The 27,759-nt window shown below is 39.1% G+C and overlaps 5 protein-coding genes across 6 annotated transcripts; 2 read left to right on the top strand and 3 right to left on the bottom strand.

Moving 5' to 3' along the window:
• The first annotated feature begins 1,107 nt into the window (after nt 1–1,107).
• Nucleotides 1,108–8,335, top strand: LOC120771148 (sodium-dependent nutrient amino acid transporter 1-like). 2 transcript variants are annotated; one of them, XM_040099014.1, is made up of 10 exons: nt 1,108–1,536; nt 3,101–3,326; nt 3,393–3,508; nt 4,232–4,386; nt 5,607–5,710; nt 5,768–5,957; nt 6,016–6,292; nt 6,358–6,534; nt 7,795–7,892; nt 7,968–8,335. In XM_040099014.1, the coding sequence occupies exons 1-10, from the start codon at nt 1,185–1,187 to the stop codon at nt 8,115–8,117; spliced, it is 1,845 nt and encodes a 614-aa protein (XP_039954948.1). In that variant the 5' UTR covers nt 1,108–1,184; the 3' UTR covers nt 8,118–8,335. The 2 variants fall into 2 exon arrangements, with proteins under 2 accessions (XP_039954948.1, XP_039954949.1); XM_040099015.1 differs by lacking the exons at nt 6,358–6,534; nt 7,795–7,892; nt 7,968–8,335 and having other exon boundaries at nt 6,056–6,201.
• Nucleotides 8,336–8,390: 55 nt separating this feature from the next.
• On the bottom strand, nt 8,391–10,284 carry LOC120772578 (transmembrane protein 39A-B). The gene is made up of 4 exons (XM_040101281.1): nt 9,824–10,284; nt 9,514–9,758; nt 8,845–9,451; nt 8,391–8,758 (listed from the first exon to the last, which is right to left on the bottom strand). Exons 1-4 carry the CDS (start codon nt 10,082–10,084, stop codon nt 8,507–8,509), a joined length of 1,365 nt encoding a protein of 454 aa, XP_039957215.1. The 5' UTR covers nt 10,085–10,284; the 3' UTR covers nt 8,391–8,506.
• A 154-nt stretch (nt 10,285–10,438) lies between these two features.
• On the bottom strand, nt 10,439–12,264 carry LOC120772684 (probable cysteine--tRNA ligase, mitochondrial). Its single transcript, XM_040101421.1, has 2 exons — nt 12,177–12,264; nt 10,439–12,122 (listed from the first exon to the last, which is right to left on the bottom strand). Exons 1-2 carry the CDS (start codon nt 12,188–12,190, stop codon nt 10,532–10,534), a joined length of 1,605 nt encoding a protein of 534 aa, XP_039957355.1. The 5' UTR covers nt 12,191–12,264; the 3' UTR covers nt 10,439–10,531.
• A 308-nt stretch (nt 12,265–12,572) lies between these two features.
• LOC120770971 (cytochrome c oxidase assembly factor 5) lies at nt 12,573–13,160 on the top strand. The gene is made up of 3 exons (XM_040098706.1): nt 12,573–12,800; nt 12,858–12,953; nt 13,013–13,160. Exons 1-3 carry the CDS (start codon nt 12,696–12,698, stop codon nt 13,052–13,054), a joined length of 243 nt encoding a protein of 80 aa, XP_039954640.1. The 5' UTR covers nt 12,573–12,695; the 3' UTR covers nt 13,055–13,160.
• Nucleotides 13,098–17,548, bottom strand: LOC120770970 (ATP-dependent RNA helicase DHX8). Its single transcript, XM_040098705.1, has 3 exons — nt 15,860–17,548; nt 14,938–15,796; nt 13,098–14,886 (listed from the first exon to the last, which is right to left on the bottom strand). The coding sequence occupies exons 1-3, from the start codon at nt 17,444–17,446 to the stop codon at nt 13,211–13,213; spliced, it is 4,122 nt and encodes a 1,373-aa protein (XP_039954639.1). The 5' UTR covers nt 17,447–17,548; the 3' UTR covers nt 13,098–13,210.
• Nucleotides 17,549–27,759: the final 10,211 nt, after the last annotated feature.

Genomic DNA, 27,759 nt, shown 5'->3' with positions numbered 1-27,759 from the left:
TGGAGAACACTATAACTGCTGATGAGACACGGCTTTATGAATTTGACATACAAACAAATCAACAATCAGCGAAATGGAACCCGTTTTCAGTCGATCGAAGACATAAAACAAAATTCGTTGAAGGAGCTAAAGGCCATCCTAAAAAGTGTTTCGAGAACTGGTAAAATCGTTGGCGAAAGTGTATTACATCTGGTGGGGACTACTTCGACAAAATAATTATTTCTTCATGAAATTCACATTTCTAAAAGAAACACTCTTTAAATTTTAAATTTGCTTCGAACAAGGCTGCCTCTTTTCCAAATCACCTTTCCCTAGTGGGTAACTTTTAACTTGTAACGCGCATTGTCTAGTGTGAACTGAATGCACAGGCATTCGTACCCTCGGGCATGTACTTGTATGTACGATTACATTTGCTTATGATAAATCCGCGCGCATAAAATTCTTGATCCACTTAAACGCCTATTTGTCAGTTTAGCCGCCTGCCTGGCTGCCGCGAGCCAACAAAGATAAGAATTGGATAATCACCCTAAGATTTACACAAATTGCATAGTAGCTTCTGATTTCAAGATTTCGGAGACAGAATTAGTTTGAGGAGGCACGAGTGCTCGATGTACTCACTTGTGTGGACAGGTGAAGAACTGTTGACGGTAGCGCGCAGAGACGGAAGACGCACAATTAATAAAAAATACGAATTTAAATAATTAGCAACTAAATTTACTGAGTGGGGTTGTTGTGTCGAAATGTGATAATAATATAGTACGTTGAATATATTTATTTGCGGTTAAGACTTCGTGTACGACTTGACGGCATTTAAAAGTGGAACGCATCGTTGACAATTGACTCAGTGTGAAGGTAGACAGTGAAGTGTCGTGTAAGATTTGAACTGTTTTTTTTAGCTTATAAATTAATATTATCAAAAAAATATTACAAAAAAAATATTTCCAAAAAAAAAAATATTATAAAAAAATTTAAAAAATTCAAAAAAATTTTTAATTTTAATGAAAATATAAAATAATTTCAAAAATAAAAAAAAAATTAAAATTAAATATATTTCAAAGAAAATATTTGAAAGAAAATATTAAAAAAAAATTTTGTTTTTAATTTTCCAAAAAATATTACAAAAAAAAATTTTTTTAATTTTTCAAAAAATATTACAAAAAAATTACTCAAAAATATCATCCAAAATGACCGCCGAAGAGGAGCTGCTCAAACTACAACCGCGTAATTTAGAAAATGGCTCCGCAGCAGACGCTAAAAATGTAACGGTAGATGAGCTTACAGCTGGTAGCAAGTCCAAAGAGCAATGGGGCAATGAAATTGAGTTTCTTTTCTCCTGCATTTCATTGTCTGTGGGTTTGGGCAATATTTGGCGTTTCCCTTATATCGCTTTTCAAAATGGCGGCGGCGCTTTTGTCATACCATATTTGATTGTTTTGCTCATCATTGGCCGACCAGTGTATTACTTGGAGATCATTTTGGGCCAATTTTCGGGACGCGGCTGTATTAAAGCATTCAATATGGCGCCAATTATGAAGGGTGAGTTTGAAGGAGAACATTAATTTATTAGAAATACAACAGGTATATTGAAGTGGGATTTAAATTTCGTCGATATTGAGTAACGGAACTTTGCAAGTTATTTTAAACAAGTAAAAATGATAATACAGTAAATAAATTTAACAGATAAAAATAATCTACTTATAAAGATACGAAACTGGATTATGAAATTATCTAATCTTCACTATTAAAGGGTGTGTTTTTAGACATGTGATTTTCAAGAAGAAATAAAACGCATATAATTTAATTTTGTGGTTAAGAATTTAGCTTTATTATAAAAATAACGGTTTGTGATCAAATTGAAAGGTGATTTTTGTCCATTTCATCTCCTTCAAAGTAGTCCCCTCCCGCTGCAATACACTTATGCCAACCAGTTTTCCACTCATCTTCGATTCAGCTTTCATGATCACGAATAACCAATGCATTAAGAGATGAAACTAGCTGTCAACTGGCACTATATAAGTAAAGAAGGCACCGTGCCTGGCCAGTGCTTAGGCAGCTCTCGCGTCACGATGTGATGTGAGTTAAAAGTCATGAAGCGACTTCGCGGGAAACTAGCTGGCAGCTGGCACTATATAAATAAAGCAGGCACCGTGCCTGGCCAGTGCTTAGGCAGCTCTCGCGTCACGATGTGATGTGAGTTAAAAGTCATGAAGCGACTTCGCGGGAAACTAGCTGGCAGCTGGCACTATATAAGTAAAGCAGGCACCGTGCCTGGCCAGTGCTTAGGCAACTCTCGCGCCACGATGTGATGTGAGTTAAAAGTCATGAAGCGACTTCGCGGGAAACTAGCTGGCAGCTGGCGCTATATAAATAAAGCAGGCACCGTGCCTGGCCAGTGCTTAGGCAACTCTCGTGCCACGATGTGATGTGAGTTAAAAGTCATGAAGCGACTTCGCGGGAAACCAGCTGGCAGCTGGCACTATATAAGTAAAGCAGGCACCGTGCCTGGCCAGTGCTTAGGCAACTCTCGCGCCACGATGTGATGTGAGTTAAAAGTCATGAAGCGACTTCGCGGGAAACTGGCTGGCAGCTGGCACTATATAAGTAAAGCAGGCACCGTGCCTGGCCAGTGCTTAGGCAACTCTCGCGCCACGATGTGATGTGAGTTAAAAGTCATGAAGCGACTTCGCGGGAAACTAGCTGGCAGCTGGCACTATATAAGTAAAGCAGGCACCGTGCCTGGCCAGTGCTTAGGCAACTCTCGCGCCACGATGTGATGTGAGTTAAAAGTCATGAAGCGGCTTAGCGGGAAACTAGCTGTCAGCTGGCGCTATATAAGTAAAGCAGGCACCGTGCCTGGCCAGTGCTTAGGCAACTCTCGTGCCACGATGTGACGTGAGTTAAAAGTCATGAAGCGACTTCGCGGGAAACTAGCTGGCAACTGGCACTATATAAGTAAAGCAGGCACCGAAGAAAATTCTGCTTTGTTCACAATTTATCACCACTTATCAGTACCAATAATACAGCTCTCTTCAAATAAACCACTTTTTCTTGATTTAATACATAACAATAATTATTATTTATAAAATATTTTCGCCTTAAGGTGTCGCTGCTGGCCAAGTTCTCGCAACTGGCGCCTCGATCACTTACTATTCCAGCATAATGGCATTGACTTTACGCTTTCTAATTGCCTCCTTCTCCACGGTGCTGCCTTGGAGTTACTGTCGCGAGGAGTGGGGCGACAGCTGCCTCAACGAAACGGCGTCAACAGGGGTTAACGTTACTCAAAAGACCGTCTCGAAAATGTCGTCAGCTGAATTGTACTTCCAGTAAGTCAAGAATTCTCAGAAATTTTTGAAATTTTTTTTTAATAACAATTTTTGAAATTCCTTCAGGAAGGAAATATTACATGAACAAGATGACATTTTCCATGGACTTGGCATGCCCAATTGGGAGTTGGTCGGCTGCTTGGCGGTGGCATGGTTTATTATTGGTGGTGTGTTAATAAGAGGTAAGTAGTTGAAATAGTAGCGGATGCACAGGGAAGATGGGAAGTTAGGTGACCTAGACGTATTTTCCATGATCTTGTAAAAAGGAATCCATTATGTTAGTGCATGGCTTTAGTAATCATTATCTCGCATCTTGTAAAAACAATTGGGTTACAAGAACGTCCAACAAAATCTGTCTTAATCGATCCAGTGACAAATAGTGGTAAGATCAGAAATGACTGTCGGAAAGGTTTTATTATATATTTGGACTGGCAGGGATCCATCTACTATGTGCTGCTCTCCTACGGCCAAACTCTTAATTCGGAACTCAGCTGTCAACAGTTCGACGATCTGAAGAAAGCAATGGAAGTAGTCAGCTTCAGCCTATAACATTGGAGAGGAATTGTGTTCCATCAAAACAACGCCAAAAGCTCCGGAAGCTAGAGTGGATGGATTTTATACATCCACCTTATAGTCGCACCTGCCTGCCATGAAGTGATTCCCACCAGTTCCTGTCTATGGCGAATGATTTCGCTGTTCGTCTCAAAAACAGCTTATGAGAACCGGCATACCCAGTTTTTTATCATTAGGGACGAGGATGTCATTGAATTACCTTCAAAAGAGCTACAAGTTATCGAACAAAACGATACATATTTAACCTAAGACCAATCTTACTCAAAGATAATCGATTTTTTGAAAAGTATATAAGTATTTTTCTTCCTAATGTTAACCTTCTTTTGTTAAAGGCGTCAAAAGTTCCGGAAAAGCTGCCTACTTTCTTGGTGTCTTCCCGTACGTGGTCTTGTTGGTACTGCTGTTACGTGCTGTTACACTACCTGGAGCTATGGACGGCATCATTTATTTTTTCAAGCCACAATGGTCGGAGCTACTGAATCCTCTGGTAATTATTAGCAATTCTTTACATTTCTTAGGTTAGTTTCTTAAGTTGCGTATAGGCCATGGAGATACTAATGATGAATTCAATGAAAAATTTGTAGTAGGTTAGGTTCGATGGTGGACTCGGAGCTCGCACTGCAGTCTTTTGTGAAACCATAGAAATAGAACTCATGTATCAGATCTTGTAAGACGGTAAAGCCCCTTGAGGCCTATACAGATTTGCTCCACCAGCTCGGTGGGATCTCTGAAAGTGTGATTTTTCAATCATTTAAGCCTTGATTTCGTAAACGCTGAACAGATAAGAAGGTTCGGAGTATGGAAGATCAAGAAGGAAGTCTTTAGATGCTTCCATCTCGGCTTTTTCCATACAGCTTCTGCAGCTGGTATCCGGTAAGGTTCATAACCGATATGGCAATGACCTATTAGAGCCCCCACAACTAGGGAGAGTCTAGCCTTTCTACTTGCAAAGAGCTTATTGGATCTCTAACAGTCGACCTTAGACTAAAAGGACTTTGCAATACCGCAGAAACTGATAGTAACCGAGCGTTGGCCAAGCTCCCGCGAAGCCCAGCTGTCCAGTAGTAGAACTCATGAAGAGAGTAGAGCACCGATCCGTTTCCATTTTATTGATAACCTGACTGGAGGAGTACCTTCTCTTCCAACCGCTCAGTTTGGCAGTTACTTGTGATTCCACTGTGGCCTGGAACCCATATTAGTCTTATCACAAAGTGAATCCATACCATTGATAACCAGCCTTAAACGCACTGCTAGTGAGCTAATATCACCGTCCTGCTATCAAAGTGAATAATCACTTCTCTACAGAAGACTACACGCCGGAGTAGTAAATCTACCGTTACTTTAGTGGCAGCAACCTCGGCTTGAAAAACACTACAATAGTCAGAAAGTGGGAAACTGAAGTTGATAGAGACTTCCTGACGCTAAATCGCTCAATTAATCCTAATCCTTAGCTTTGACCCAACCGTAAAGAAGCTTACTGCTCCTAAGCTAACGGTATTACTTGATGTTCCCAGGGTCAATACATTGAGTAAGAGTTTTTTGTGGGACTAGAGATACTTCCAAATTACTCTTCATGTGGTTAAAACTCTATCTCAGACTCTGGGTCCCTGATACGTGCGACTTGCTAATCCGAAGTAAATTAGTGCCTCTGTCCAAATCTTATTTCATTATCTGCGACTAACTTTTTAAATTAATTTACTTCCGTAGGTCTGGTACGCCGCAGTCACACAAGTTTTCTTCTCATTGGCCATCTGCTTCGGCACCTTGATCACTTACGCGTCGTACAACAACTTTTCACGCAACGTCTACAAGTAAGTATGCCTCAGCACACTGACTTCGAAGTGGTCGCTAATTTTAACACTCTTTAGAGATATTGTGATCATCACCACAATGGATTCTTGCTCCTCCATCATCGCCGGCTGCATCACATTCGGCATACTCGGCAATTTGGCCTTCAAAACCGGCGCTGCCGATGTGGCTAGCGTGGTTAAGGGTGGCGCTGGCTTGGCCTTCATCTCGTATCCCGATGCCATAGCGAAATTCGAATTCATTCCACAGGTACGTATCGATGTGCTGCAGCGCCCAAATGGCGCCCTAAAACAAAACTACCTAAAAGGCATTCGCGGTTCTTTTCTTCCTCATGCTATTCGTCTTAGGTATCGGCAGCACGGTCGGCATGGGCTCTTGCATTGTACGTGTGATACGTGATCGTTGGGTGCGTGCGCCGAACTGGACGCTGGCGTTGAGCCTGGCTGTGCTGGGTTTCGCCGTGAGCATTGTCTATATGACACCGGGTGGACAGTTTGTGTTGAATTTGGTGGATTTCTATGGTGTTTCCTTTACGGCGCTAATTTTAGCGATCGGTGAATTATTGGCCGTCGGTTGGGTGTATGGTAAATAAGCTGAGCTTTGGAATGTAATTCCAAAATAATTTACTTTTATTTTGTTGATTTTGCAGGCGTGAAGCGTTTCTGCGCCGACATTGAATTCATGATTGGCTTGAAAACCGGCATTTACTGGCGTATCTGCTGGGGTCTCATAACACCGGGTCTAATGCTGGCTGTGCTCATTTATACGCTCGTCGATTTGAAGCCGTTGACATATAAGAATGTCGACTATCCACGGATTGCGCACGGTGAGTGTAAAATATGAATATTAGTTGCACACAAGGTAAGCTCTTTGTACCTTGTAGAGGGTATCATAGACGAACTGCACATATGTGAGTCGATTTACGGTTTATTTGACAAGATATCTTCATAAAATTTGGCATATATTATTGCCAAAGGCAAAGCTACAAAATCCAAATAAATTGGTCAAATCGGACTACTATAGCATATAGCTGCCATACAAACTGAACGAACAAAATTTAGTTTTAGTATGGAAAACTTTTTTATTTGACAAGATATCTGCTCGAAATTTGGCACAGATTTTTTTCCAAGGTACCGTTACAATCTCCATACAAATTGTTCAGATCAGACCACTTTAGAATATAGCTGTCATACAAACTGAGCGATCAAATTCAAGTCCTTATATGGAGAACTTTTTTATTTGATCAGATATCTACACGAAATTTAGCATCGATCATTGTCAAAGGCAACGCTACAAACTCCTAAACAAATTGTTCAGATCGGCCGACTATAGCATATAGCTCCCATATAAACTAACCTTCAAACTTTAGTTTTTGTATGGAAAACTTTTTTATTTGACAAGTTATCTGCACGAAACTTAGCATACATTATTAGCAAAATCATCCTTACAATATCCGAATAAATTATTCAGATCGGCCGACTATAGCATATAGCTCCCATATAAACTAACCCTCAAAATTTAGTTTTTGTATCGAAAACTTTTTTATTTGACAAGTTATCTGCACGAAACTTAGCATACATTATTAGCAAAATCATCCCTACAATATCCGAATAAATTGTTAAGATCGGCCGACTATAGCGTATAGCTCCCATATAAACTAACCTTCAAAATTTAGTTTTTGTATGGAAAACTTTTTTATTTGACAAGGTATCTGCACGAAATTTGGCATAGATTTTTATCCAAGGTACTGTTACAATCTCCGTAAAAATTGTTCAGATCGGCCAACTATAGCATATAGCTCCTATATAAACTGACCTTAAAAATTTACTTTTGTATGGCAAACTCTTTTATTTGGCAAGCTATCTCAACGAAATTTGGCACAAATTATTGTCAAAGGCAACGTTACATTCTCCGAGCAAATTGTTCGGAACGGACCGCTGCATCATATAGCTGTCATATAAACTGACCGATCAAAATGTAGTTCTTGTATGAAAAACTTTTTAATTGACGAACATTTGAAGTGTATAATAGCCTCAATGCAGCCAAAATTTAAATTTTTTCTTGTTTATGTTACTTTTCATTGCAGTTTTCGGCTGGTGTTTGTCCGCTATTGGCCTCTTGCAAATACCGGGTTGGGCTCTATACAGCATCTGCAAGCAGTCAAAATCCGCTAGTTTGCTTAAAGTGAGTGCTGGTTAACACTGATGCTTGTGTATATGCTAAAATATTATTTTTATTGTATTCATTATATTATTTTAGAAATTCAAGGCCGCCGCTGCACCTGCAAATGCTTGGGGTCCACTGGAGAAAACTAAGCACGAAGAGTATGTGAATCAACGCCGCAAGTTTGAACTGCAAGCAAAGCAGCGAACAATTTTACAAAGCGCTTATGATAATTTGTTTGGTTAGGTTACCATTTGTGTATGTAAATTGTATTTCTTTATTAATATCTACGATTTACGCAATTATCGTATATTTTTATTTAAAATAATATTTTAAAATAAGTGTTTAACAAAAGTCTTGCATAAATGGCATAAATGTTAATTTCAGCTTAGAATGTATGTATGTGTGTTTGTAGTTCACAATTCGCCTTGCAGCAAATAAATATGTATGTACGTATAAAGAAAGCAGTTGTTCATGTATGTATGTATGTATGTAAGCGCGTTTTCTTAAAAACAAAAACTTAAAATATGTACTTCAAAAATTATAGTATATAAAATGTTCATGAGCTCACAGTCAGTATTTATATTTATAATTTGTGCATAAATGCAATTCTGCTTCGTACTGTCGTGCTGCGTTTAATTGCTATGCAACGCGTTCGATTTTGTTTGCTCCGCAATCGCTGTTTCCGACGTGTATATGCGTTTCGTCACCAAATAATCAAGCATTATTTTGAAAAATGTAAATTGATTTGTGAGCGTTGCAAAACTAATCGACAGCATAAAGTGCCACTCGACAGCATAATATAGCACTAATATGCCTGCCAAGACTACGGTGGCTTGTACACCGGTCAGTATCATGTATATGATGGCTGGATTGCGGAATAGTTTCTAAAAGAGCGTGATAAAACCATTAATGAAATTGAAATATTAAATAAAAATTAGAAGTAATTGCTGTAAATATACTCTATACTCACATAAAATCTAGAATGACTAGAATTTCCGGGTAGCGCAACCGTAACTGGACCATTAGCACTAAATAACTCCCCGTTGCATTTCACAACACTATCCTGAGTCCATACGGTGTTTGCTTTCCATGCAGTGGTCGTACCACTGGATGATGAGCTACTGCCACTACTGCTGCCATTGCTGGAACTAGAGTTACCGCTGTTGCCACCAATTGCGCGCAACTCCATACGCGACCAATAACCTAAATGCAGTGATGCTCGATGTAAAATGTCGCTATATTTTGCTGGAAAACCGAAAGCACACGTCATCGTGAGGCAACTTAACCAGATGTATAAGGCATTTTGATACGCCCACAATACATTGTAATACATGGAGACAGCAAATAGACAGGGCACAACACCGGCGTAGTAGGCATTTAATAAAGATGTAAACACAATTTGTTTGAAGCGTATATTAAAGTCATTTTTCAGCACAACGATTTCTTCGCGTATGGTGTCAGGGCTGGTGGAGCAGCAATGCATGGGCATGCCGTTAAAGTAGGTGCCTTCCACTTCATATGAACTGCGCAGAAAGGACTCAATTTGGAAGCCGAAAATGAGTAGGTAGATGACAAGACTGTGTGCACGAAATAAAATTGAAAATTTCATTAACAACAAATACCAAATTTAATAACTTACGGATAGACTAGCAAGAAGACAGGCATAAAAGATTGTTTTGTATAGATTTTATACACACAAAATCCGAGTAGTGTTAAAAGACAGCTGCTAAAGCTGTACTTAACGATCTTTTTATAGATGCGACGGTGTTCACTACTCAAGTTCTGTAACAATTCTTGACCGCGTATTAACAGGCAGTATACAAAACGTCTGGACATTAGTAGCACTATGAACGCTATCAAGTAGGGTTCTATGAGGTATACGTTCTACAATGTGAAGAAATTTATATTAATACATAGTTTCGATTATTTAAGCGATATTGTGTACTCACAACTGTACGTGTCGTATTAGAGTCCGGCACCCACCACATTGTGCGATAAAGGTTTATAAATTGCATGGCCGCTGCAAACGTAATGAAAAGAAACATTATAAGTTCATTGACGAGCTCCGAACTGCCAGGAAAATCTGGAAACGGTATATGCTTTGGCATGGGTGCTCCATCGGCATTGTTGTAAACAATGGCGCTGTTATTCTTATCTCTTGTAAGTTGTCCGGTATTACCATCATTTTGTACTTCCACACCCACACCCATTCTTCAATTGATAATTTTCTTTTTAAAACAAACTTTTGATGATTTCTTGACTTTTTATTTCATTTTCTGCAGATTAAAATAACCGATCAGATGTTGTCGATCTGTACTTACAATACAATTTTAAGTAAATAAACAAAGGCGAATTCAGAGCTCGCTGTTAAAATAAAGGATTGTCAAATTATTTTGAGAGCGCCATCTGTGAGAGTAGTTTATATAGCAAACAGCTGAGAAATAAAGGCTATATATATTTATACTTATATATATATACGTATATATACGTATCCGTATTTAAAATACAATTATTTTAAATCCGTTTCCTCTGGATTACATACATACACTTTCGAGAACCCATTATTTATTATTTTCAAGCTCAACTATATTTTCCAAAGCACTAAAACGGCACTAACAAATACATAAATATATAGATATTTTTTCAAGTAATCAACTTTATTTCTTACTGTCACTAAATTGCCATGAAGTGCCCTGACTATGATCTTGTATAGTAATTCCATGTTGATTCAAGCAATTACGTAACTCGTCACAAATTCCAAATAATTCTTTGTTCTTCCCCGCTACCGCACGTTCACGTATTAAATGCCTTGATTGCAGCAAATCTTCTACAAAAGCGTCCAAATTAAATTCTGTATTCGCGCTTAACACCTGCGTTTTTGATGTTTCTACAGAACTGAATCCTAAAATATGTAGGTGTTGTTGTATAAAATTATCAACAGCTGCTATAGCATCCACACAACTGCTTTTAGTTAAATTGTTTTCAAATTCGTTAACTCCCGCATTAATTTGCCGGCTCACTGCGTTTGATTGTTCCAGCAGTACACCAACACTGCTTGCTGTATCGAAATCATCCTTATAGCAAGCATCTATATCTTGTTGTGCACGCTGTAAGCCACTAAGCACCTCACTTGCGTCCACATGAGCAGCACGCTTTTTACCACATAAATACGCATTACAATCGGCTTTAAACGTTCTAAAACGTTTCAGCGTATTCCTTGAGGTTTGCATAAGTACATCGCTATAGTCGACTGCGTTACGATAGTTGGACAGCGCACAAGCCATGCGAAACTCGTCGGCTGTATAACGTTCCAACATGGCACCGACGGATATGGTATTCTTCAGTGATTTAGACATTTTTAATGGCTGACCTTTAATATGCAACTGACCAGTATGAAGCCAATAATTCACCCATTGATGTGTGCTGTGGTAGGCGCAACTTTGTGCTTCCTCGTTTTCATGATGTGGAAATCGTAAATCCAAACCACCAGCATGAAAGTCCAAGCGTTGACCGAAAACCATGCTGGCCAATGTGCTGCATTCAATATGCCAACCAGGACGTCCAGCGCCCCAAGGTGACGGCCATGCTGGTTCACTTTCAGTTTTTTGCGCTTTCCATAGTGCAAAATCAGCTGCCGCATTTTTACCATTTGTGGACTCTTCTGGCTCTACCTGCATGTTCACTTTTTGTAATTTGCCATAATTTTCACATTTGTTCACCGAAAAATAAACGCTACCATCACTACCTTTGTAAGCGTTACCCTTTTCTATGATAAGCTTTATAAATTCAACTATTCGTGGTATATGCTCAGTTACACGAAGCTTTATATTTGGCTCTTGTATGTTAAGTTGTGCCAGATCTGACCAGAACTCGCCTTCGTAGAACCGTGACAACTCACGCCAATCTCTACCACTTTCTTTGCTTCTGTTTATTATTTTATCATCAATATCCGTTATATTTAAAGCTGTTACTAGATTCACATTAAAATGCTGGCGGAGTATACGTTGTATGATATCTAGCTTAACGTAACAACTAACATGACCAATGTGTGTAGAGTCGTAAACGGTCGGACCACATGTATACCAGGTCGCATACGTGTCGTTGGGTAGTATCAGAGGAACTTTTTCACGAGTTATACAATTATATATTTGTATACCGGTATCCCTGCCACTTGTGGGCTTTTCCCACAGTTGCTTGCTGGTGAAACGTTGAATTTGGAATGACCAAAATCGAAGAGGCTTCAGGAAACTATAAATACAGAATCTTAACTAAGAGTGTTTAAATACAGTTTTTTACACTAACCTGCTCCGTGACATTGCTGATAATAATTATAATTTTTGTTTAATAAAAGCCGGTGTTTTGTTATTAGTTCCTTCTCCCTTATAAAACCAACAGCTGTTCGCAGAAAGGCTGCTTAACGTTACCATTAAGTAAAAGAAAATCTCTAAAATGTAATCAGAAATGTAGGTATTTGTGAAAACAAAAAAAATTTGTTAAAATTAACTTGTTAAAAACAAAAACAAAGCGTACACATATGGATTTTAATTTTGCATTAAAATACCTTTCTTTAGTTGCTTTTGTGGACATTTAATCCGACGTAATATAAAATTTATGTATTCTTTTGCTTTATGTCACTTCAAAAATCCACCATCATTGTGGCATCTTCTAAAACAGAATCAGCTGTTTTGTTATGAATTCGTTGCATTTGCGAAATTTGTGTAGCTCAAAGAAGTTTTATCACAACTACTGCTTATTTGTGTTAAATAATTGTTCATATTTATTTCACACCTTCAAAGTTTCCACATAAAAACCCGCAGCAAGATGATGCGCTATGAGGGAGACGAAAAATTGGCGGATACCACTGCCTGTGCTGGTGTTAGAGCGGATCTGAAAATGTGCCTGCTAGAAAGTGATTGCTGTCGTATTGTGAGTGCCAGTGGTTCAGTCACGGAAAAATAAAAATTATACAATTTTCGTTTCTAGGATAAGCACACACCGCGTGAGTGTCTCAAAGCAAACAATGTGCCCGAGGAATGTCAAGTGCTGAGGAACCTATTCTTCGAGTGCAAACGTTCAATTGTAAGTGCTACTCATTTTGGCTTTTGAATATATTTTTTTAATGTGAGATTCTTTTACAGCTTGATAATAGACAACGGTTCCGAGGACGAAAGGGTTATTGATTGATACTAATACTATAAATATTCAATGTTGTTGCGACTTCAATAAGTTTTTACTGTATTTTACTTTTATTTCATAATTCAAATAAAAATATACATTAAATATTAACTTACATTGTACATACTCGTATTACATTAAATGCTAAAATGATGTGCAACTTAGTTACGTCTCCGCCGTACGCGTGATATACGCCAAGCATTGGGCTCTTCGTATTTATTGTACAACGGCTCGAGACGTTGGTTCTTCTTGAATTTACTCAACTTCGTTGGATCGGAGAAGCGGAAAAATGATGGTGCGAATTCCACCAACCATTTCGGATCGATGGTCGTTACTTCGCGCATATATTCTTTGGTGGTTTGCACGAGCTCATGGTAAACGACCCACTCGGGTTGGCGATTGAATAGCGCGCTTGAGGGATGTATGTAGACCACCTGTGAATCCACTAGAGTACGATAACCTTCTTGTGGATCCTTTTTAGATGCATTACGGAAGAAACCCGAGCAGATGGCTTTTTGTATGCGCACCGAGTTTTTGCCGGCCGATACAACATCCAATTTGTGACGATCCATTATACCAAGCAATTGTTTCCGCACATCTTGCGAACGTTTGAGCGTACGTATTTGTACGAAATTTTCGTAACACCAAGCATTTGAGAATTTGTTATTTTTCCAACTGTTGTAGACAGCAAGTAGCGTTAAATGATCGCCTTCGGGTTGATTGAATTTCGCTTTCTTCTGATCGGCCAAGGCTTGCTTGTCCTTCGGACGATAAAACACATTCTGTACACTCAACATGGAAACAATTGTGAGCACTTCATCGGAGCATTGTAATGCCACCGACATAATGAGCATTTTCGATAGATTTGGTTCCAACGGGAATTCGGCCATACGTCGGCCCAAACGTGTCAGTAAACCCTCATCGTCCAGCGCGGATAATGAATGTAAATTCTCTAAAGCCATAACCAACGATTCGACTGGCGGTGCATCCATGAAATCGAAATGTAGCAGATCATTAATACCCATTGTCTTCAGTTGCAACACGGTCATGGCCAAATTCGTGCGCTGTATTTCCGGCACTGGTGTGGGCAACATCTCGTCACGATATGCGCGTTCTGTGTATAAACGATAACATTTGCCGGGACCTGTGCGCCCAGCACGACCAGCGCGCTGTTTGGCTGCCGCTTGCGAAATCGGTGTGACCACCAGCGAATCCATGCCCGTTTTCGAGTTGTATACCTTTTGTTTGACAAAACCCGGATCGACCACATAGAAGATGCCATCAATGGTTAGTGAGGTTTCAGCAATATTTGTAGCAATTACGACTTTGCGACTGCCCGCTGGTGCCGGGTCGAAAATACGCGTTTGCATTTCGGATGGCAACGCTGAATACACAGGCAGTATGATCAATTCGGGCACATCGGGTCCCAAACTTTTCATGCGTTCGTAGAGTATTTCGCAAGCGGTGTCAATCTCCTCCTGACCCGTTAGGAAGAGCAATATATCGCCTGGTGGTTCGCGCAAATGTATTTGCATTACCGTTATCAGTGAAGCGTCCAAATAGTCAGTTTCCGGTTCTTTTGTGTACAACACTTCCACGGGAAATGTACGACCCGGTATAGTGAAAATCGGAGCTTCAAAGAAGTACTGTGAGAATTTTACAGCATCCAGAGTAGCAGAAGTGACGATCAGCTTCAATTCGGGACGCTTCTGTACAGCACCTTTTAAGAGACCGAAGAGTACGTCAGTGTGTATTGTACGTTCGTGCGCTTCATCCAACATGATAACGGAATAGGATTTCAAATCAGCCTCCATCAGACATTCGCGCAATAACATACCTGTTGAAAGAGTGTTAGAAAAATTTTGACATAATTCAGTGCGTAACATACCGTCTGTCATGTATTTGATTACCGTTTCGGGACTAGTGCAATCCTCGAAACGTATAGTGTAGCCCACTTCTTGCCCGAGGCGGCAACCGAACTCCTCTGCCACACGCTTTGCGACAGACATGGCCGCCACACGACGCGGCTGTGTGCAACCAATTTTGCCACGCGCCGTGAAACCACTTTCTGCCAAGTATTGCGTAATTTGTGTCGTCTTGCCGGAGCCTGTCTCGCCAATGACAATCAGTATTTGATTATCGGAGACGGCTTTGATGAGGTCATCGCGCAGCTTGTAAATGGGTAGCGATTGACGTTGTTCCAGCAATGACATGTCTGTCTTTTTACCAAAGGACGATTTCTTGCCGCCAATAACGTGTTTCTTCCACTCGGGCACTTCGATGGTGGCGCCGGAACCAATGCCGCGTGTATTTGTCATAGCGCGAGACTCATCTTCATCGGGCAGGGGATCAATCCAGTTGCGACTCATGTTGGTTGGAGCAACGGCGTCTTGCTCGCGCTGTAACATTTTCTGTTCTCGACGTTCCTTTGATAATGCGGACTGCATCATGGCAGCTTGGGCCAGTGAACCATCGGGATTCTTAACAATGCGCACAGGTGAGAGATCGTGCAATGCGCGTCCATGGCCGGAAAGAAACGGTGGTTCCTCTTCTACAATTTCAATTTCTATGTCAGCCTCGTCGTCCTCCTCCTTTTGTATGAGACCAGTTTCCTCGTCAAAATCGGGCATTTCACTGCGATCAATGACACCGGAGCTGATCATCTGTTTAATTTCCCAACGTTCAGGACTGGATATGCGCGTGACGCGTTTACGCGAATCACTTTCATCGTTGTCCATGCTACCGCCCTTTTCAAATGAAGAGTTAGAAGGTAGTAAACAATCATAACCCTTATTATATAAACCACTTACTTGTAAATTTAGCAACGAGGTACCGCTGTATGGCCGGTCAGGATTACGATCCCTTATCTCATCTTCTGGCGCTACATGCGATAACGGATTCAAATCCCTGCCAGTCGCTTGATCAACCTCTTTCATAGAAAGCGATACCTTTTGTCCTGCGATAGACATAACTTTCACTTTCACATTCGCATTGCGCTGCACGACTTCCGTTACATCCGTTACACGACCCTCGGAACGAAGTTGTGAAATATGCACTAAACCCTCCCAACGTTTACGCAAACCAAAAAGCTGCACAAAACAGCCGAACGGTACAATATTAGCCACTTTGCCGGCATAAATTTTGCCCGCCTCTGGATCATCAGGAAGTGTTGCTGGTGGTGGCATTTTCTCATTTCTTCCATGACGTTCCTCGGAGTTGGAACGTGAACGCTTACGTCTGCTACGTTCATTACGGTCTCTAGAACGGGACCTTCTTCTGTCGCTACGCTCATTGCGCTCACGGGACCTTGAGCGCCGGTGGCGGTCGTGCGAACGTGATCGACGTCTGCTACTGCTACTAGTGCTATGACCATGCGAACGTGAACGTGAACGACGTCTACGTCCACTACGGTAGTCTTCGCGTTCACGTTCTCTGTCTCGTTCATGCATCCGTCCACGCTCACGCGACTTACTACGGGAACGTCGACGTTTGTCATTTTTCCGCCTCTCACTTGGTGAATGTGAACGTGATCGTCTATCCCGGCTTCTGTCGCGACGGCTACTACGTTCATGTCGGCTAATGTGTTCTTTTGACCGAGAACGAGAACGGGAATGGCGGTCAAGCTTTTTCTTCTTTTCTGATTTTACTTTAACATCCTCATATTTTTTGTGTGCACTTGGTGCTAGTGCTTCCAATTTGTCCATTGCATCCTCAATATCTCTTTTACTAGGTTTTTCGTCACTTTTTCTACGTTTACTAGGAGCTAACGCTTCTAACTCTGCCATCATGTCATCGACATCATCTTTTTTTAATTTTTCCTCATTTTTACGTTGACTTGGTGCCAGTGCCTCTAATTCAGCCATTGTGTCATCGATATCATCTTTTTTATTTTGCTTACGTTTACTTGGCGCAAGCGCTTCTAGCTCGTCCATAACGTCGTCTAAGTCATCGTTTTTATCGGACTTGTTTCTTTTGTTTTTATCGTTATCTTTCTCACTTTCTGAGTCGGATCCACTAGACGCACTATCGTTAGCACTTTCTCCACCACTACTATACGTTTTACTAAACTTATCATTTGGCAATGCCAAACCGGGAAACATACGCGTTAATTGATCTGCTTTTGCAGTTTTGAAGCTACCACCGCCTTCTAATTCTTCAGTGTCTCTTCCCGGCTTCATTAAATTGATAATTCGCTGGAGATTCGTAACAAATGAATCTGGAAATTCAGCACCATTTTCATGCAGAGCTTTGCGAAATGAATCGAATGTGGGATTTTTATGCTCCAAATCGATTATAAACTCCGCTAAATCTTTGTCATTTAGCCCCAAGTGATTTTCCAGTTCGGTGCAAATTTTTGAGACCAACGACAAGTATTCCAATCGCCGTAACTCTTCCATGTTGTATTTATGTAGAATTTAACCTTTTTTGATATTTAATTCTCATATAAAAATTGTTTTTGCAACTAACACAAAAATGTGAGAAAAATAAAAAAGCGCTTACAAACGTAAACTAGACACAGTGTCGACAATCAGCTGTTGTAGAAAACAGTGTTGCAAATGTTCGAGTTGTAGTGTTGTGCAACGGGCGAATTATTGGTTGTGAAAATGGGGTGGAACGAATGGAATGTGGAACATAAACGTATATATGCATGTATAATTTAAAATATGCAAAATTTTAGTTATATAAAATAAAAGAAAATTAAATAAGTCGCAAATTTTGTTTTAAAGAATAACTTCTTCAAATTGTAGTTATTTATTTTTCACGATTATTAAAAGTATACTCTATGAAAAAATATATAAATATACAAAAATTTTAAAAAAATATTTGAAAAATAAGTTTTTATTAATTTTAGATTTAAACCACGTTTTTTTTAACATAAAATTGTATATTTACATACATATATGTTGCTCTTGCCCAAACCGGAAAGAATATTTCAAAATGTAGTCTTTATCTCAAGATGTATGCAATTAAAAATAAAATTTTGTATTTTTTATGTTAATAGTAAAAATTTCGTATTTTCGAAAAACTTTTTTTTAATATCTAAATTTCAGAATGTTCTAAGCCTCGAAAATATTCTGAACAAACACCATTGTTGATATGAGAAATCCCGAGTCTTCTTGAATATTAAATTAAATATTTTCTAGATTTATTATTTTGAAAGCCTATTCGGGTTATCGGATTCATTCATCACAATACATATTTACGAATACTGGGCCAGTCGGTTTTTACTAACTTCTCTTGAGGGGAATTTTTCACCAGCAAAACCATTCGCTACAGACAGGAACAGGTAGTAATCACTTTATACCAGATTTGAACTCTAAGAGGGATGCTTGAGAACTTCGCAACCCAACTTCCGAAGCTTTTGGCGCATCACATGGAATCGACGAACCTTTGATTAGCTGTTAATATAAAATATCAGAGCCATAAACCCTGTTCACATCTTCAGTCTCTCTGGCTTTCATGTTCACCTTTATCGAAGAAAACTTTAAAATATTGCTTTGTTGTTGTTTTTCTTATAGCGGCAGAATTCTGCCGAGTTGACAGTCTTTGACCGTATAAATATCCGGGTCCGTTCCGGTTACGTAGACCCGACTATTTGCGTTTCTAGTACGTTCTCAGCTGAAATATGCTGTGACAATTTGGAGATCATATGAACAAAATTGAATCACGAAAAGTCGGACAGTTCAATATTTTTTTGTAGTATTAAATTTGCCATGATGTTTTTAATACCCAAAATGAAATCTCGAAGACTCTATTAAGTATATATGAAAATGATCAGCGTGTCGAGGCGAGTCGATTCTGTAATGTCCGTATGTCTGTCCGCCTTTATATACGCGAACTAATTCCTCAGCTTTTTAGATATCAATCTGAAATTTTTCAAACGCTCTTTCCTCACCAAGAAGCTGAGAACCACTAATATTGGAGAACTATAGCATATAGCTTTCATAAAAGTGACCAATGAAACTCAAGTTTTTGTATAGAAAACTTTTTATTTGTAAATATTATTCAGATCGGACCATTGTAGCGTATAGCTGCCTTACCAACTGGCCGATCAAAATCTGAATAAATATCTTTTTATACCTTTTTATGCAATAAAAATGCATCTGGAAGGGTATTACATCTCCGGTTCAGTCGATGTTAAGGGGTTTCAAAAAATTTTTTATAGTCTTATAAAATTTTACAATATCTCTGGAATACTGTCTCAAATTTGAAGTTGATCCGAGTAACAGTTTCGGAGATACCTTGCCATGAGAACTTGTGCGCTCGAGGCTAGCTAAGCTATGTAAGTGCGCCGTCTTTAAACGCGTTTTTCTCGAAACTGCGTTTTTGAAGTCGGTTGGCAAGATTTTTCGAGTACTACTCAACCGATCTTCATGAAATTTTTCACAGGTCTTTGAGATACAATTGTTAAAGACTTGGACTAAGGATTTTTTTCAATTACAAGTTTTTGAAAAAAAATGTCCGGAAATTTTCGCAGAAATTTGAATTTGTTTGTAAAAATGTCTGCTAAATATGCAATTTTCTGCTCCAATTTTTCCTTCGTCCAAGTTCCAAGTTAAAGTTTTTAACTAAAACATGTATTTTAATTTTACTTGAGATGATACGGTAAGGAGTTATCCTGCCTACGAGGGGCGCATCTTTTTTCCGAGGCGTCACCGGAAATGACGTCGCAATGGCCGAGTTTAAAATATTTTTTTCCAAAGTTTCCAGAATTTTTTTGTTAAGAGTCTATATTTGTAACAATAAGAAATCAAATAAAATATTTAATTTTTTATATGAGAAAATAATTGTTGAAAAAACTGTTTTTTACCCTAGGAAACCCATGTAACCCTTTGAATGTTTTTTACTTCTTGTTTTACCTTCTAAAGTCTTAAAAAACGCACTCTAACCATGTATAATACAAGTTTCCTCGTATGTTTGGATTCTCTTCGGCTGCGACGCTTACTCCTCTGATCAAATTGATAGATGAATGATCAAATTGAAAGGGACTGATCAAATTGAAGGGTGAATGATCAAATTGAAAGGTGAATGATCAAATTTAAAGGCGAATGAACAAATTGAAAGGGAATGATCAAATTGAAAGGTGAATGATCAAATTGAAAGGTGAATGATCAAATTGAAGGGTGAATGATCAAATTGAAAGGGAATGATCAAATTGAAGGATGAATGATCAAATTGAAAGGTGAATGATCAAATTGAAAGGCGAATGAACAAATTGAAAGGTGAATGATCAAATTGAAAGGTGAATGATCAAATTGAAGGGTGAATGATCAAATTGAAGGATGAATGATCAAATTGAAAGGTGAATGATCAAATTGAAGGGTGAATGATCAAATTGAAAGGTGAATGGTCAAATTGAAATGCGAATGAACAAATTGAAAGGTGAATGATCAAATTGAAAGGTGAATGATCAAATTGAAAGGTGAATTTTGTTCATTTCATTTCCTTCAAAGTAATCCCCTCCACTTATGCCAACGAATTATCCAGTCATCATAGCGCTTGGAAAATCCTCCGTCGTGGTGACCATCAGACCCTTCTTCAATTCAGCTTTTTTATCCTCAATTGAGTCAAAACGATGTCCTCGGAGTGGTCTTGTGAATTTGCTGAATAGCCAGAAGTTACACGAAGGTAAATCAGGCGAATGCGATGGTTGCGGCACGATATTAGTTGAAAATGTGGCGAAATGATCACGAATAACCAATGCAGTATGACATGGTGCATTACCGCACTTCAATAAATCGTTCTATAATATAAATTTACACATAGTAAAAATCGAAGCATTCACTTTTAGAGCCTCACAAAAAGACCCGTATCTCAAATACTAATAAATATTTAGACGAGAAATTTAACATAGATGTCTCTAACAGCACTACCAACTTATAAAAAAAAATATTTACCGATTCGAAAAACACGCGAAGTATAAATCAAAAATTCACCTTTCAATTTGATCACAGAGTACATTGATTTCATATTAATAATATTATTTTCATGGCATACCATATACCTACATATATTGTTTCATAAAAAAATAATATTATTTACTCAACAATAGATGCTCTCCTCCATATTTTCACTTTACAGTTTTCACTTTTTCGCATTATTCTGCTGCATTTTCACTTCAGCATGCCAATTTTTTTGGCAGTTGAAATCAAAAGAGAATGTTTTTTGTAAAAATAATGTCCAAAGTTATTTTTCAAAGATTTGCTTTATTTCTCTTATGCATCATTAAAAGTTTTCTCCGCAAGTATTCACTTGAACTTTTGCACTGAAAATGGCAAAAAATGCAGAAAACTCGCTTTCTTATGTCAAAGTTCAAAACACAAACAAACATAAAAGCAAAGACCAAAAAGAAACTCAAACACTAAAAATGCGACGAATGCCGAAGCAAACAAATATGCGACAAAGCGCAAATGCGGCGATTCCAAAACTGTATGTATGTTTGTATATTTGATAGCGTACAAACATGCACAGATACATATATAGGTACATATGTATGTGTGTATATAGTATATATACGCATGTTTGTGTGCATTTGTGCTTTTGTTTACGCCCATTTTCATACAAACCTGCACCTGAATGGCGGAGTTCACGCAAAACTTCAATTGAATTTCCGTTGTGCCATTTTCGCACTTGTCTCTTGTCTCTTGCCTCTGTATTGAGGCATTGTGTCAAGTTTACGCAGAGAATGGCGATTCAAGCAGTCAGTTCCATAGTTTCAGCCACTTGCTCGACACTACAAATCCACTTGTTAATTAGTTTCTTAAGCAACGCACACCATTTTGATCATCAATTCAAAATTCTAGAGAATTCTCCACGTTATACATATGTACATACGTATATATGTCTTCACCCACACTCACACAAGTACATATATGTACAGTGAAACTTCGATAACTCGTATTTGCAAGGGACCACAATTTAAATACGAGTTATGGAGTTTTTCAAGTTATCAAGTTATACAACTTATAGAGGCAACATACAGATTATACGAATTATAGACTTTTTTTATTTATTTTTTCAATTTTACATAAAAAACAATAAATGATTGTACAAACATATTTAAATTTTAACATATAAAGTACATATGTTATTCAATCAATATATGTATTTATGTATTTTGAAAAATTGTAAAAAAAAATTATGAAAAGTGTTCATTTTAAAAGAAATCCGTAATATGTTTTTGACGGACATTATTTTGGCGTATTTTATCTATGGCATTATTAATGTTTACAATGTAATTAAAAATAGAGTCTTCAACATTTGATGCCATGAAAAAAAGACGCAAATTTTCAATTGAAGCTTTCGCAACCTTTGTGGAAACTCAGGGAATTTCAAATGTTTCATCGTTTTCATCGTCGATGTTTTCGAAACCCAGAATTTCATCATCATTGAGGCTTCCAGTAATCACCAACTCATTATCAACATGAATGTAGTCATCTAAGTTTACACGTGTTTCTGCATTTTTTGGAACTCGAGCCCACTCTGCTATGTGAAGTACATCTTTGCTGATTACGACTACATTTCGATCTTTAACAAAACCGCACGCTCGAAAACAGTTTTTAATAGTCGTACGGTTTTTTGTGAAAAAAAAAATACGAGTTGAGGCTTTTGAGGAAAAAATACGAGTTGTAGAGGCTTTTGATACACATTTTTCAATTTTTGTCTCAAGAAAAATACGAGTTATCAAAGGGACCGAAATACATGTATTTTTCGCGAATTTTTCTAGGGACCGAAGAAATACTATGAAATATCAAGGTTTTTCGCTTATCGAGGTTACGACTTATCGAAGTTTCACTGTATTTGCATGCACTTCAGACGCCACACCGCCCACACACACCGTAGCTGAAGCGTTGGCATTCAGCTAAGTTCTTGCCACACATCGCCTAGTTTGCATGCCCGCATTCAAGGCAAGGCAAGGCAAAGCGGAAGTTTCCAGTCGATTTGTATGGTCTTTCATTTGCTCGCTCAATTGAACTTATCGATGGCACATTAAACTGTCGGCTTTTTAATTAAGTTCATAAAAAACTTTTTTTTTTAGACATCGGCAGCTGGTGAGAACTTTCACCTTATCATCTTTAGATGTGCCAAGCAGATATGGGAAGTGAAAAGTTGATAAAGTGGAATCAAAATAATAAAGTTGAAATAGTTCAACCGGAAGGAAATTCAGTTGAATGGACAGGAAACGCAGCTGTGCTACGTTTTGCATGCAAAATCAAAGAACGATTTCTAAAAAAAAAAGTGGAGCAAACTTTAGCAAAGACATCTGTATTGTGCGCTGCTGCAGTGTGTAGTGGTTGCTCTGGCTACTGCTCGATTTGCCGAATCGAAACGGAGTATTCAACGTCAAATTGTAAAACGAAAAAAATATGTTAGTTCATAAATTGAGCAGATGTGTTCCCGTAGTGTACTGGATATTCCTTTATGAGGGGTCTCATGTGAACTCTAATAAAGTTCTTGCAGAAGCAGAGCCAGGGAAATACCTCAAGGTACCGAATGTCAACCAGACGGTCGAAACCCAAGCAATTACATATATACAAATATATATTTCTACTCTATATTGTAAGTATTTAGGGTTTAGAAGAGGGGATCGATTAGAAAAAAACGGTGATAATGCTATTTAAGGGTAGATTGTAGCCGGTTTGTTCACCGATTGTCTGGGTGAACGAGGTCAGCATCATGTATATGATACAAGTCTAATACAGGAGGCTTCTAGATGATAGGGTCAGATGTAGGTGGCGAGACCGTTGGTAGTGATTTAGGAATACATTTGGGACGTTGAGTTAGTTGAGGGTAACCCAGACTTTTCAGATTTTGTCTGAGGCTTGGTTTTCTGCTTTCAGGGCATTGATCTCTGAATGCATTTTTGCATCAGAGGCACTTATATCGGGTTGTTTTTGTATGAAGGGGGTATAGGACTGGGTGCATGTGATTGCACAATGCGAGATATACTCGGACATTAGGGATCTGGGTGGTATGGGGATTAGCTGGACTGATGGACGCTTAGACGTTAACAGTGTGCTCTCCACTAGTCGGAATTCCGAACAGTTAGGGTCGTTGGCGCGTGAGTTGTTTAGGCGGCAAAGGCGTTTAAATCAAAGTACGGCAGAGGTTTTAGATGCGTGTCGTACCCTACTACAGTGGTTAGTGTGTCCATTTCACACTGCCACTTGGTACCGAAAATGGCTGGCATTTTCGGGGCGCTGATCAACGCGTTGATTTGATCCGTTGTGCTTTTGAGCGCCATGGGTAAGACTGTCGTCAACAGGTACCAACGTTAAACACACCGGACGTTGTTCAGTGTTAGAGTGCAAGATGCCGATGAAGATCAAACTCGATCCGATTCGTACATAAGAAGCGCACGGATACTCCTCTGGCTAGCTCAGCAGCTTTGCAATTTCCTGCGCTGCCGTTATGACCAGACACCTTTAAGAGTCTGATAATGAAATACTTGAAGCCTTTTCAAATGAGGACAGACGCTTCCTGATTAGCATTGAACGTACAGTAAGCGAGTTCAGCGATGGTATTGCCGCTGTGCTATCGCATTGAATATTCACCTTCCTGAAAGAGGCTGCACTTGTTGCACTACGTCTACTACCACCTTCTCCACTCTGTCTGAAAAACATTACAGTGGCTCGGCCGTCCAAAGCAAAGATTGATAGAAAGTTTCTTACAGACAACCTTCGCTCTCAGCTTCCAGCCATCTGTGAAAAAAGCTCACTGCTCCTTTTCTCTAGTGACTCCTTCCCATCAACATACTCCTCGTCGGTATGTGAGCAGTTGAAAACCCGCGACGAGTTGCCTCTGCGTGATCCCAGTTTTCAGGTATAGAGTTGAAGAAGAAGAAAATTTCAGCATGTACTTCTTGGACCGCTTCATATATCTAGCATCTCTCAGCTTTGTCTAAAAATCGCACTTGGACTGCTATATTACATGTATTCATTTCAGATATTAAATTTTAATAAAAAAAGAATAGTTTCTCTTTATTTCAAAACCATATGTATGAAAAAACCCAAAACCCTAATCCAAAACCCACACAAATCGCCACAATTAAGCGTTTTCAATTTGCATTAATGCGCTGCTTGCCTGTTGACCGCGATACATCATAACAACGGCCACCAACGGTCATTGTCATTGCATCACCATGTTTACAGAGCAACAATGATATTCTGATATTTTCATACTCATCATTTTCTAATGCCAACAACACCGCCACATAGCCACACAGCCGTTGGAGGCAGCAATTCGGCATTGGGAACAGCTCGAGTGCATCACAGCGATTGTATGGATGCACAGTTCGCTTGTCTTCTGCTTTCTATAACCATACTACAACTATTTATTATTTTGTTGTTGTTGTTATTTTTATTGTTATTATTATTTGTTGAGTCAGTGCCAAGTTGACACTGGCAATTGTGGGCGAAGAAGAGCAACAGTAAACATTGCAGTAAACATAGCAAGCTAAGGATCCAACAATAGCAACAACAGCGACGTGGTAACATGTTGCCAGCAACAGAGTCGCAGCAGCAGTAGTGGAGACAGCAACAGCCAAAGCAACAGCAACAGGAACGGTTGAAACTTGATGACAAATTACAATGACAGCTCACGTCCTTGATGGCATGCGCTCAATTCTTAGCTGTGGCCTACATACACATGTAAGTGCACACACACACACACGTACACTATACAAAAGTGCAGAATAAATGCACTGCCATAGAAAATATTGCTGCAAAATGTGGGAGCGAGTGTGTGGTAAATGACAAAATGCTGATGCGGCACGTGAATGCGTTCGGGACATGTGTGCACGTTGTGTCTGTGTGTGGGTGTGTGTAAGGAAGACGATGATTTGGCACGCATATCCGCCAGTGTCAGACACCACTGTCAGAGTTTATTTACACAAACGAACACATTGTAGCGCTGGGCTGCGCTTTAAACCGTGCCCACGTTGAGACTGAGCCCTTAAGCGAAACGTTTGTTTAATAGATTATTTATGTATTTATATTATAATGGTATTATATATACCTATATGACCGTAGCCGGCGAAATTTTGGTTTTTTGGTTTTGGTAAATTTTTTTCTATTCCCATAGATGTCGCTCTGCAGAAGATAACTCAAAATTTGAGTAACACACGGCAACCAACGTCCGAGATCCTATAAAGTATATATATAAATTAACAGATATTGCAGAGAAGCGACTAGGCTAACCCAAGTAAAACTGAACTGGTTTTATTCAGCAGGAAGCAGCAGGTATAAGATCCCAAATGTGCCTCTACTCTCTTACAGAGGCTCACGTCTTCAACCTGTTCTTAAATTTAAATACTTTATTCTTATTAGAAAACCTTTATGGATGGTAAATATTGAGGAGAGAGTAAGGAACGCTTTTCTCGTATGTTCTACTACTAGACAGCTGGTATTCATGGAAATTTGGCCAAAACTAAGCTATACTTACCAACGGTTCATGCGCTGTCACAATATTCTTTTGTGCCATGATTGATCGTAAGAGATCCATTTTATCCTCAGTAAGGCTTGCCTGTCCCTAGTTATGAATTAGTTATCAGTTATGTTCTAACAGGCCATTGCCTTAAGGCGTGCTGTAAGATTGACAATCCTACCCGGCGTCAGCTGCAGAAGCCGTATGGAAGCAGACGAGGTGGAATCATCTCTTGATTGTCCAGCGTTTGCGAGATCAAAGCTTAAACACTTGAGAGCTCACACCGTGCCGGTGTGACAAGAAATCAAATGCCTGAGCACATTTTTATTAGCTGACTTTGCTGACTTATGAGTTCGAAGTACAGGAATTATACCTTTATAGCACTGACGGCCCAAAACTTGAAATTATCTGCTCACTGAAGTGTTCTCTCAATAAATCCATTGATAGATGCGCTGTGTGGGAAGTGACGCCATCTTGTTGAAACCAAATGTCGCCGAGATCACGAGCTTCAATGTCAGGAATCGAATAGTCAATTATGATGGCGCGATAACAGTCGCCATTGACGGTTACGTTCTCACCGGCAGCATTTTGAAGAAATATGAACCGATGATTCCACCGACCCATAAACCGCTCTAAACCGTTGATTTTTCTGAATAAAATGGTAGCTCTGAAATCTCTTCAGGTTACTCTTCTTTTCAAATGGAGAAATTTTGCTTGTTTAAATGAGCCAGAAACCGACCTCATGGTTGAACAAAATTTGTTTCGAAAACTTCGGATCTTCTTCGAACTTTTCAAAAGCCCGTAGAGTGAAGCGATGTCACTTGGGAAAGTCGAGCATCTTTGGTTCTTACACAAGCTGTATTTTGTACGCTTTCAGCTTAAGATCTCGATGTAAAATGCGCCAAATAGTTCTAAACGTCAGTCCCAGTTGCTGCGAACGGCACCCCATCGTCTCAGCACGGTCTTCGTGTACACCCTCAGCTACGGCTGCTCTAATTTCTTCACTGCGTGCCGGACATGATCTAATAGATGTATGTATGTTCATTTGTAATATTTAATTGTAAAATCTCTTCAGTTGAGAGTGTTACTTCCCATTAATATTTTTTTATACTTCAAAATTCCCGATAGGTGGCAACTGTTAATAATTTTTTATGTTAATTTATCGAATCATTTACCAATTTTTCGATTTTTTTTCTGCCTGCACTGATCTATATGAGTTTCAGTTTCTCTTTAAAACCCGTTAACCATTCATTGGCACCTTTTTCACCAAACACCGCCAAAAAAA

Source organism: Bactrocera tryoni, chromosome 3 (assembly GCF_016617805.1).
Source record: "Bactrocera tryoni isolate S06 chromosome 3, CSIRO_BtryS06_freeze2, whole genome shotgun sequence".
Lineage (NCBI taxonomy): Eukaryota > Metazoa > Arthropoda > Insecta > Diptera > Tephritidae > Bactrocera > Bactrocera tryoni.
This window is presented reverse-complemented; position numbering and strand designations above follow the sequence as displayed.

Bases quoted from the DNA above. Each gene is read 5' to 3' on its own strand.
- LOC120770970 (XM_040098705.1), bottom strand. From the start codon at position 17,446: ATGGAAGAGTTACGGCGATTGGAATACTTGTCGTTGGTCTCAAAAATT. The intron at 15,797-15,859 runs GTAAGTGGTTTA...TCATTTGAAAAG, and splicing joins CCTCGTTGCTAAATTTACAA to GGCGGTAGCATGGACAACGA. The intron at 14,887-14,937 runs GTATGTTACGCA...CTCTTTCAACAG, and splicing joins AATCAAATACATGACAGACG to GTATGTTATTGCGCGAATGT.
- LOC120770971 (XM_040098706.1), top strand. From the start codon at position 12,696: ATGATGCGCTATGAGGGAGACGAAAAATTGGCGGATACCACTGCCTGT. The intron at 12,801-12,857 runs GTGAGTGCCAGT...TTTCGTTTCTAG, and splicing joins AAAGTGATTGCTGTCGTATT to GATAAGCACACACCGCGTGA. The intron at 12,954-13,012 runs GTAAGTGCTACT...ATTCTTTTACAG, and splicing joins TCGAGTGCAAACGTTCAATT to CTTGATAATAGACAACGGTT.
- LOC120772578 (XM_040101281.1), bottom strand. From the start codon at position 10,084: ATGGGTGTGGGTGTGGAAGTACAAAATGATGGTAATACCGGACAACTT. The intron at 9,759-9,823 runs GTGAGTACACAA...TTCACATTGTAG, and splicing joins CTAATACGACACGTACAGTT to AACGTATACCTCATAGAACC. The intron at 9,452-9,513 runs GTAAGTTATTAA...TCGTGCACACAG, and splicing joins GTCTTCTTGCTAGTCTATCC to TCTTGTCATCTACCTACTCA.
- LOC120771148 (XM_040099014.1), top strand. From the start codon at position 1,185: ATGACCGCCGAAGAGGAGCTGCTCAAACTACAACCGCGTAATTTAGAA. The intron at 5,958-6,015 runs GTACGTATCGAT...ACTACCTAAAAG, and splicing joins AATTCGAATTCATTCCACAG to GCATTCGCGGTTCTTTTCTT. The intron at 6,293-6,357 runs GTAAATAAGCTG...TTGATTTTGCAG, and splicing joins GGCCGTCGGTTGGGTGTATG to GCGTGAAGCGTTTCTGCGCC.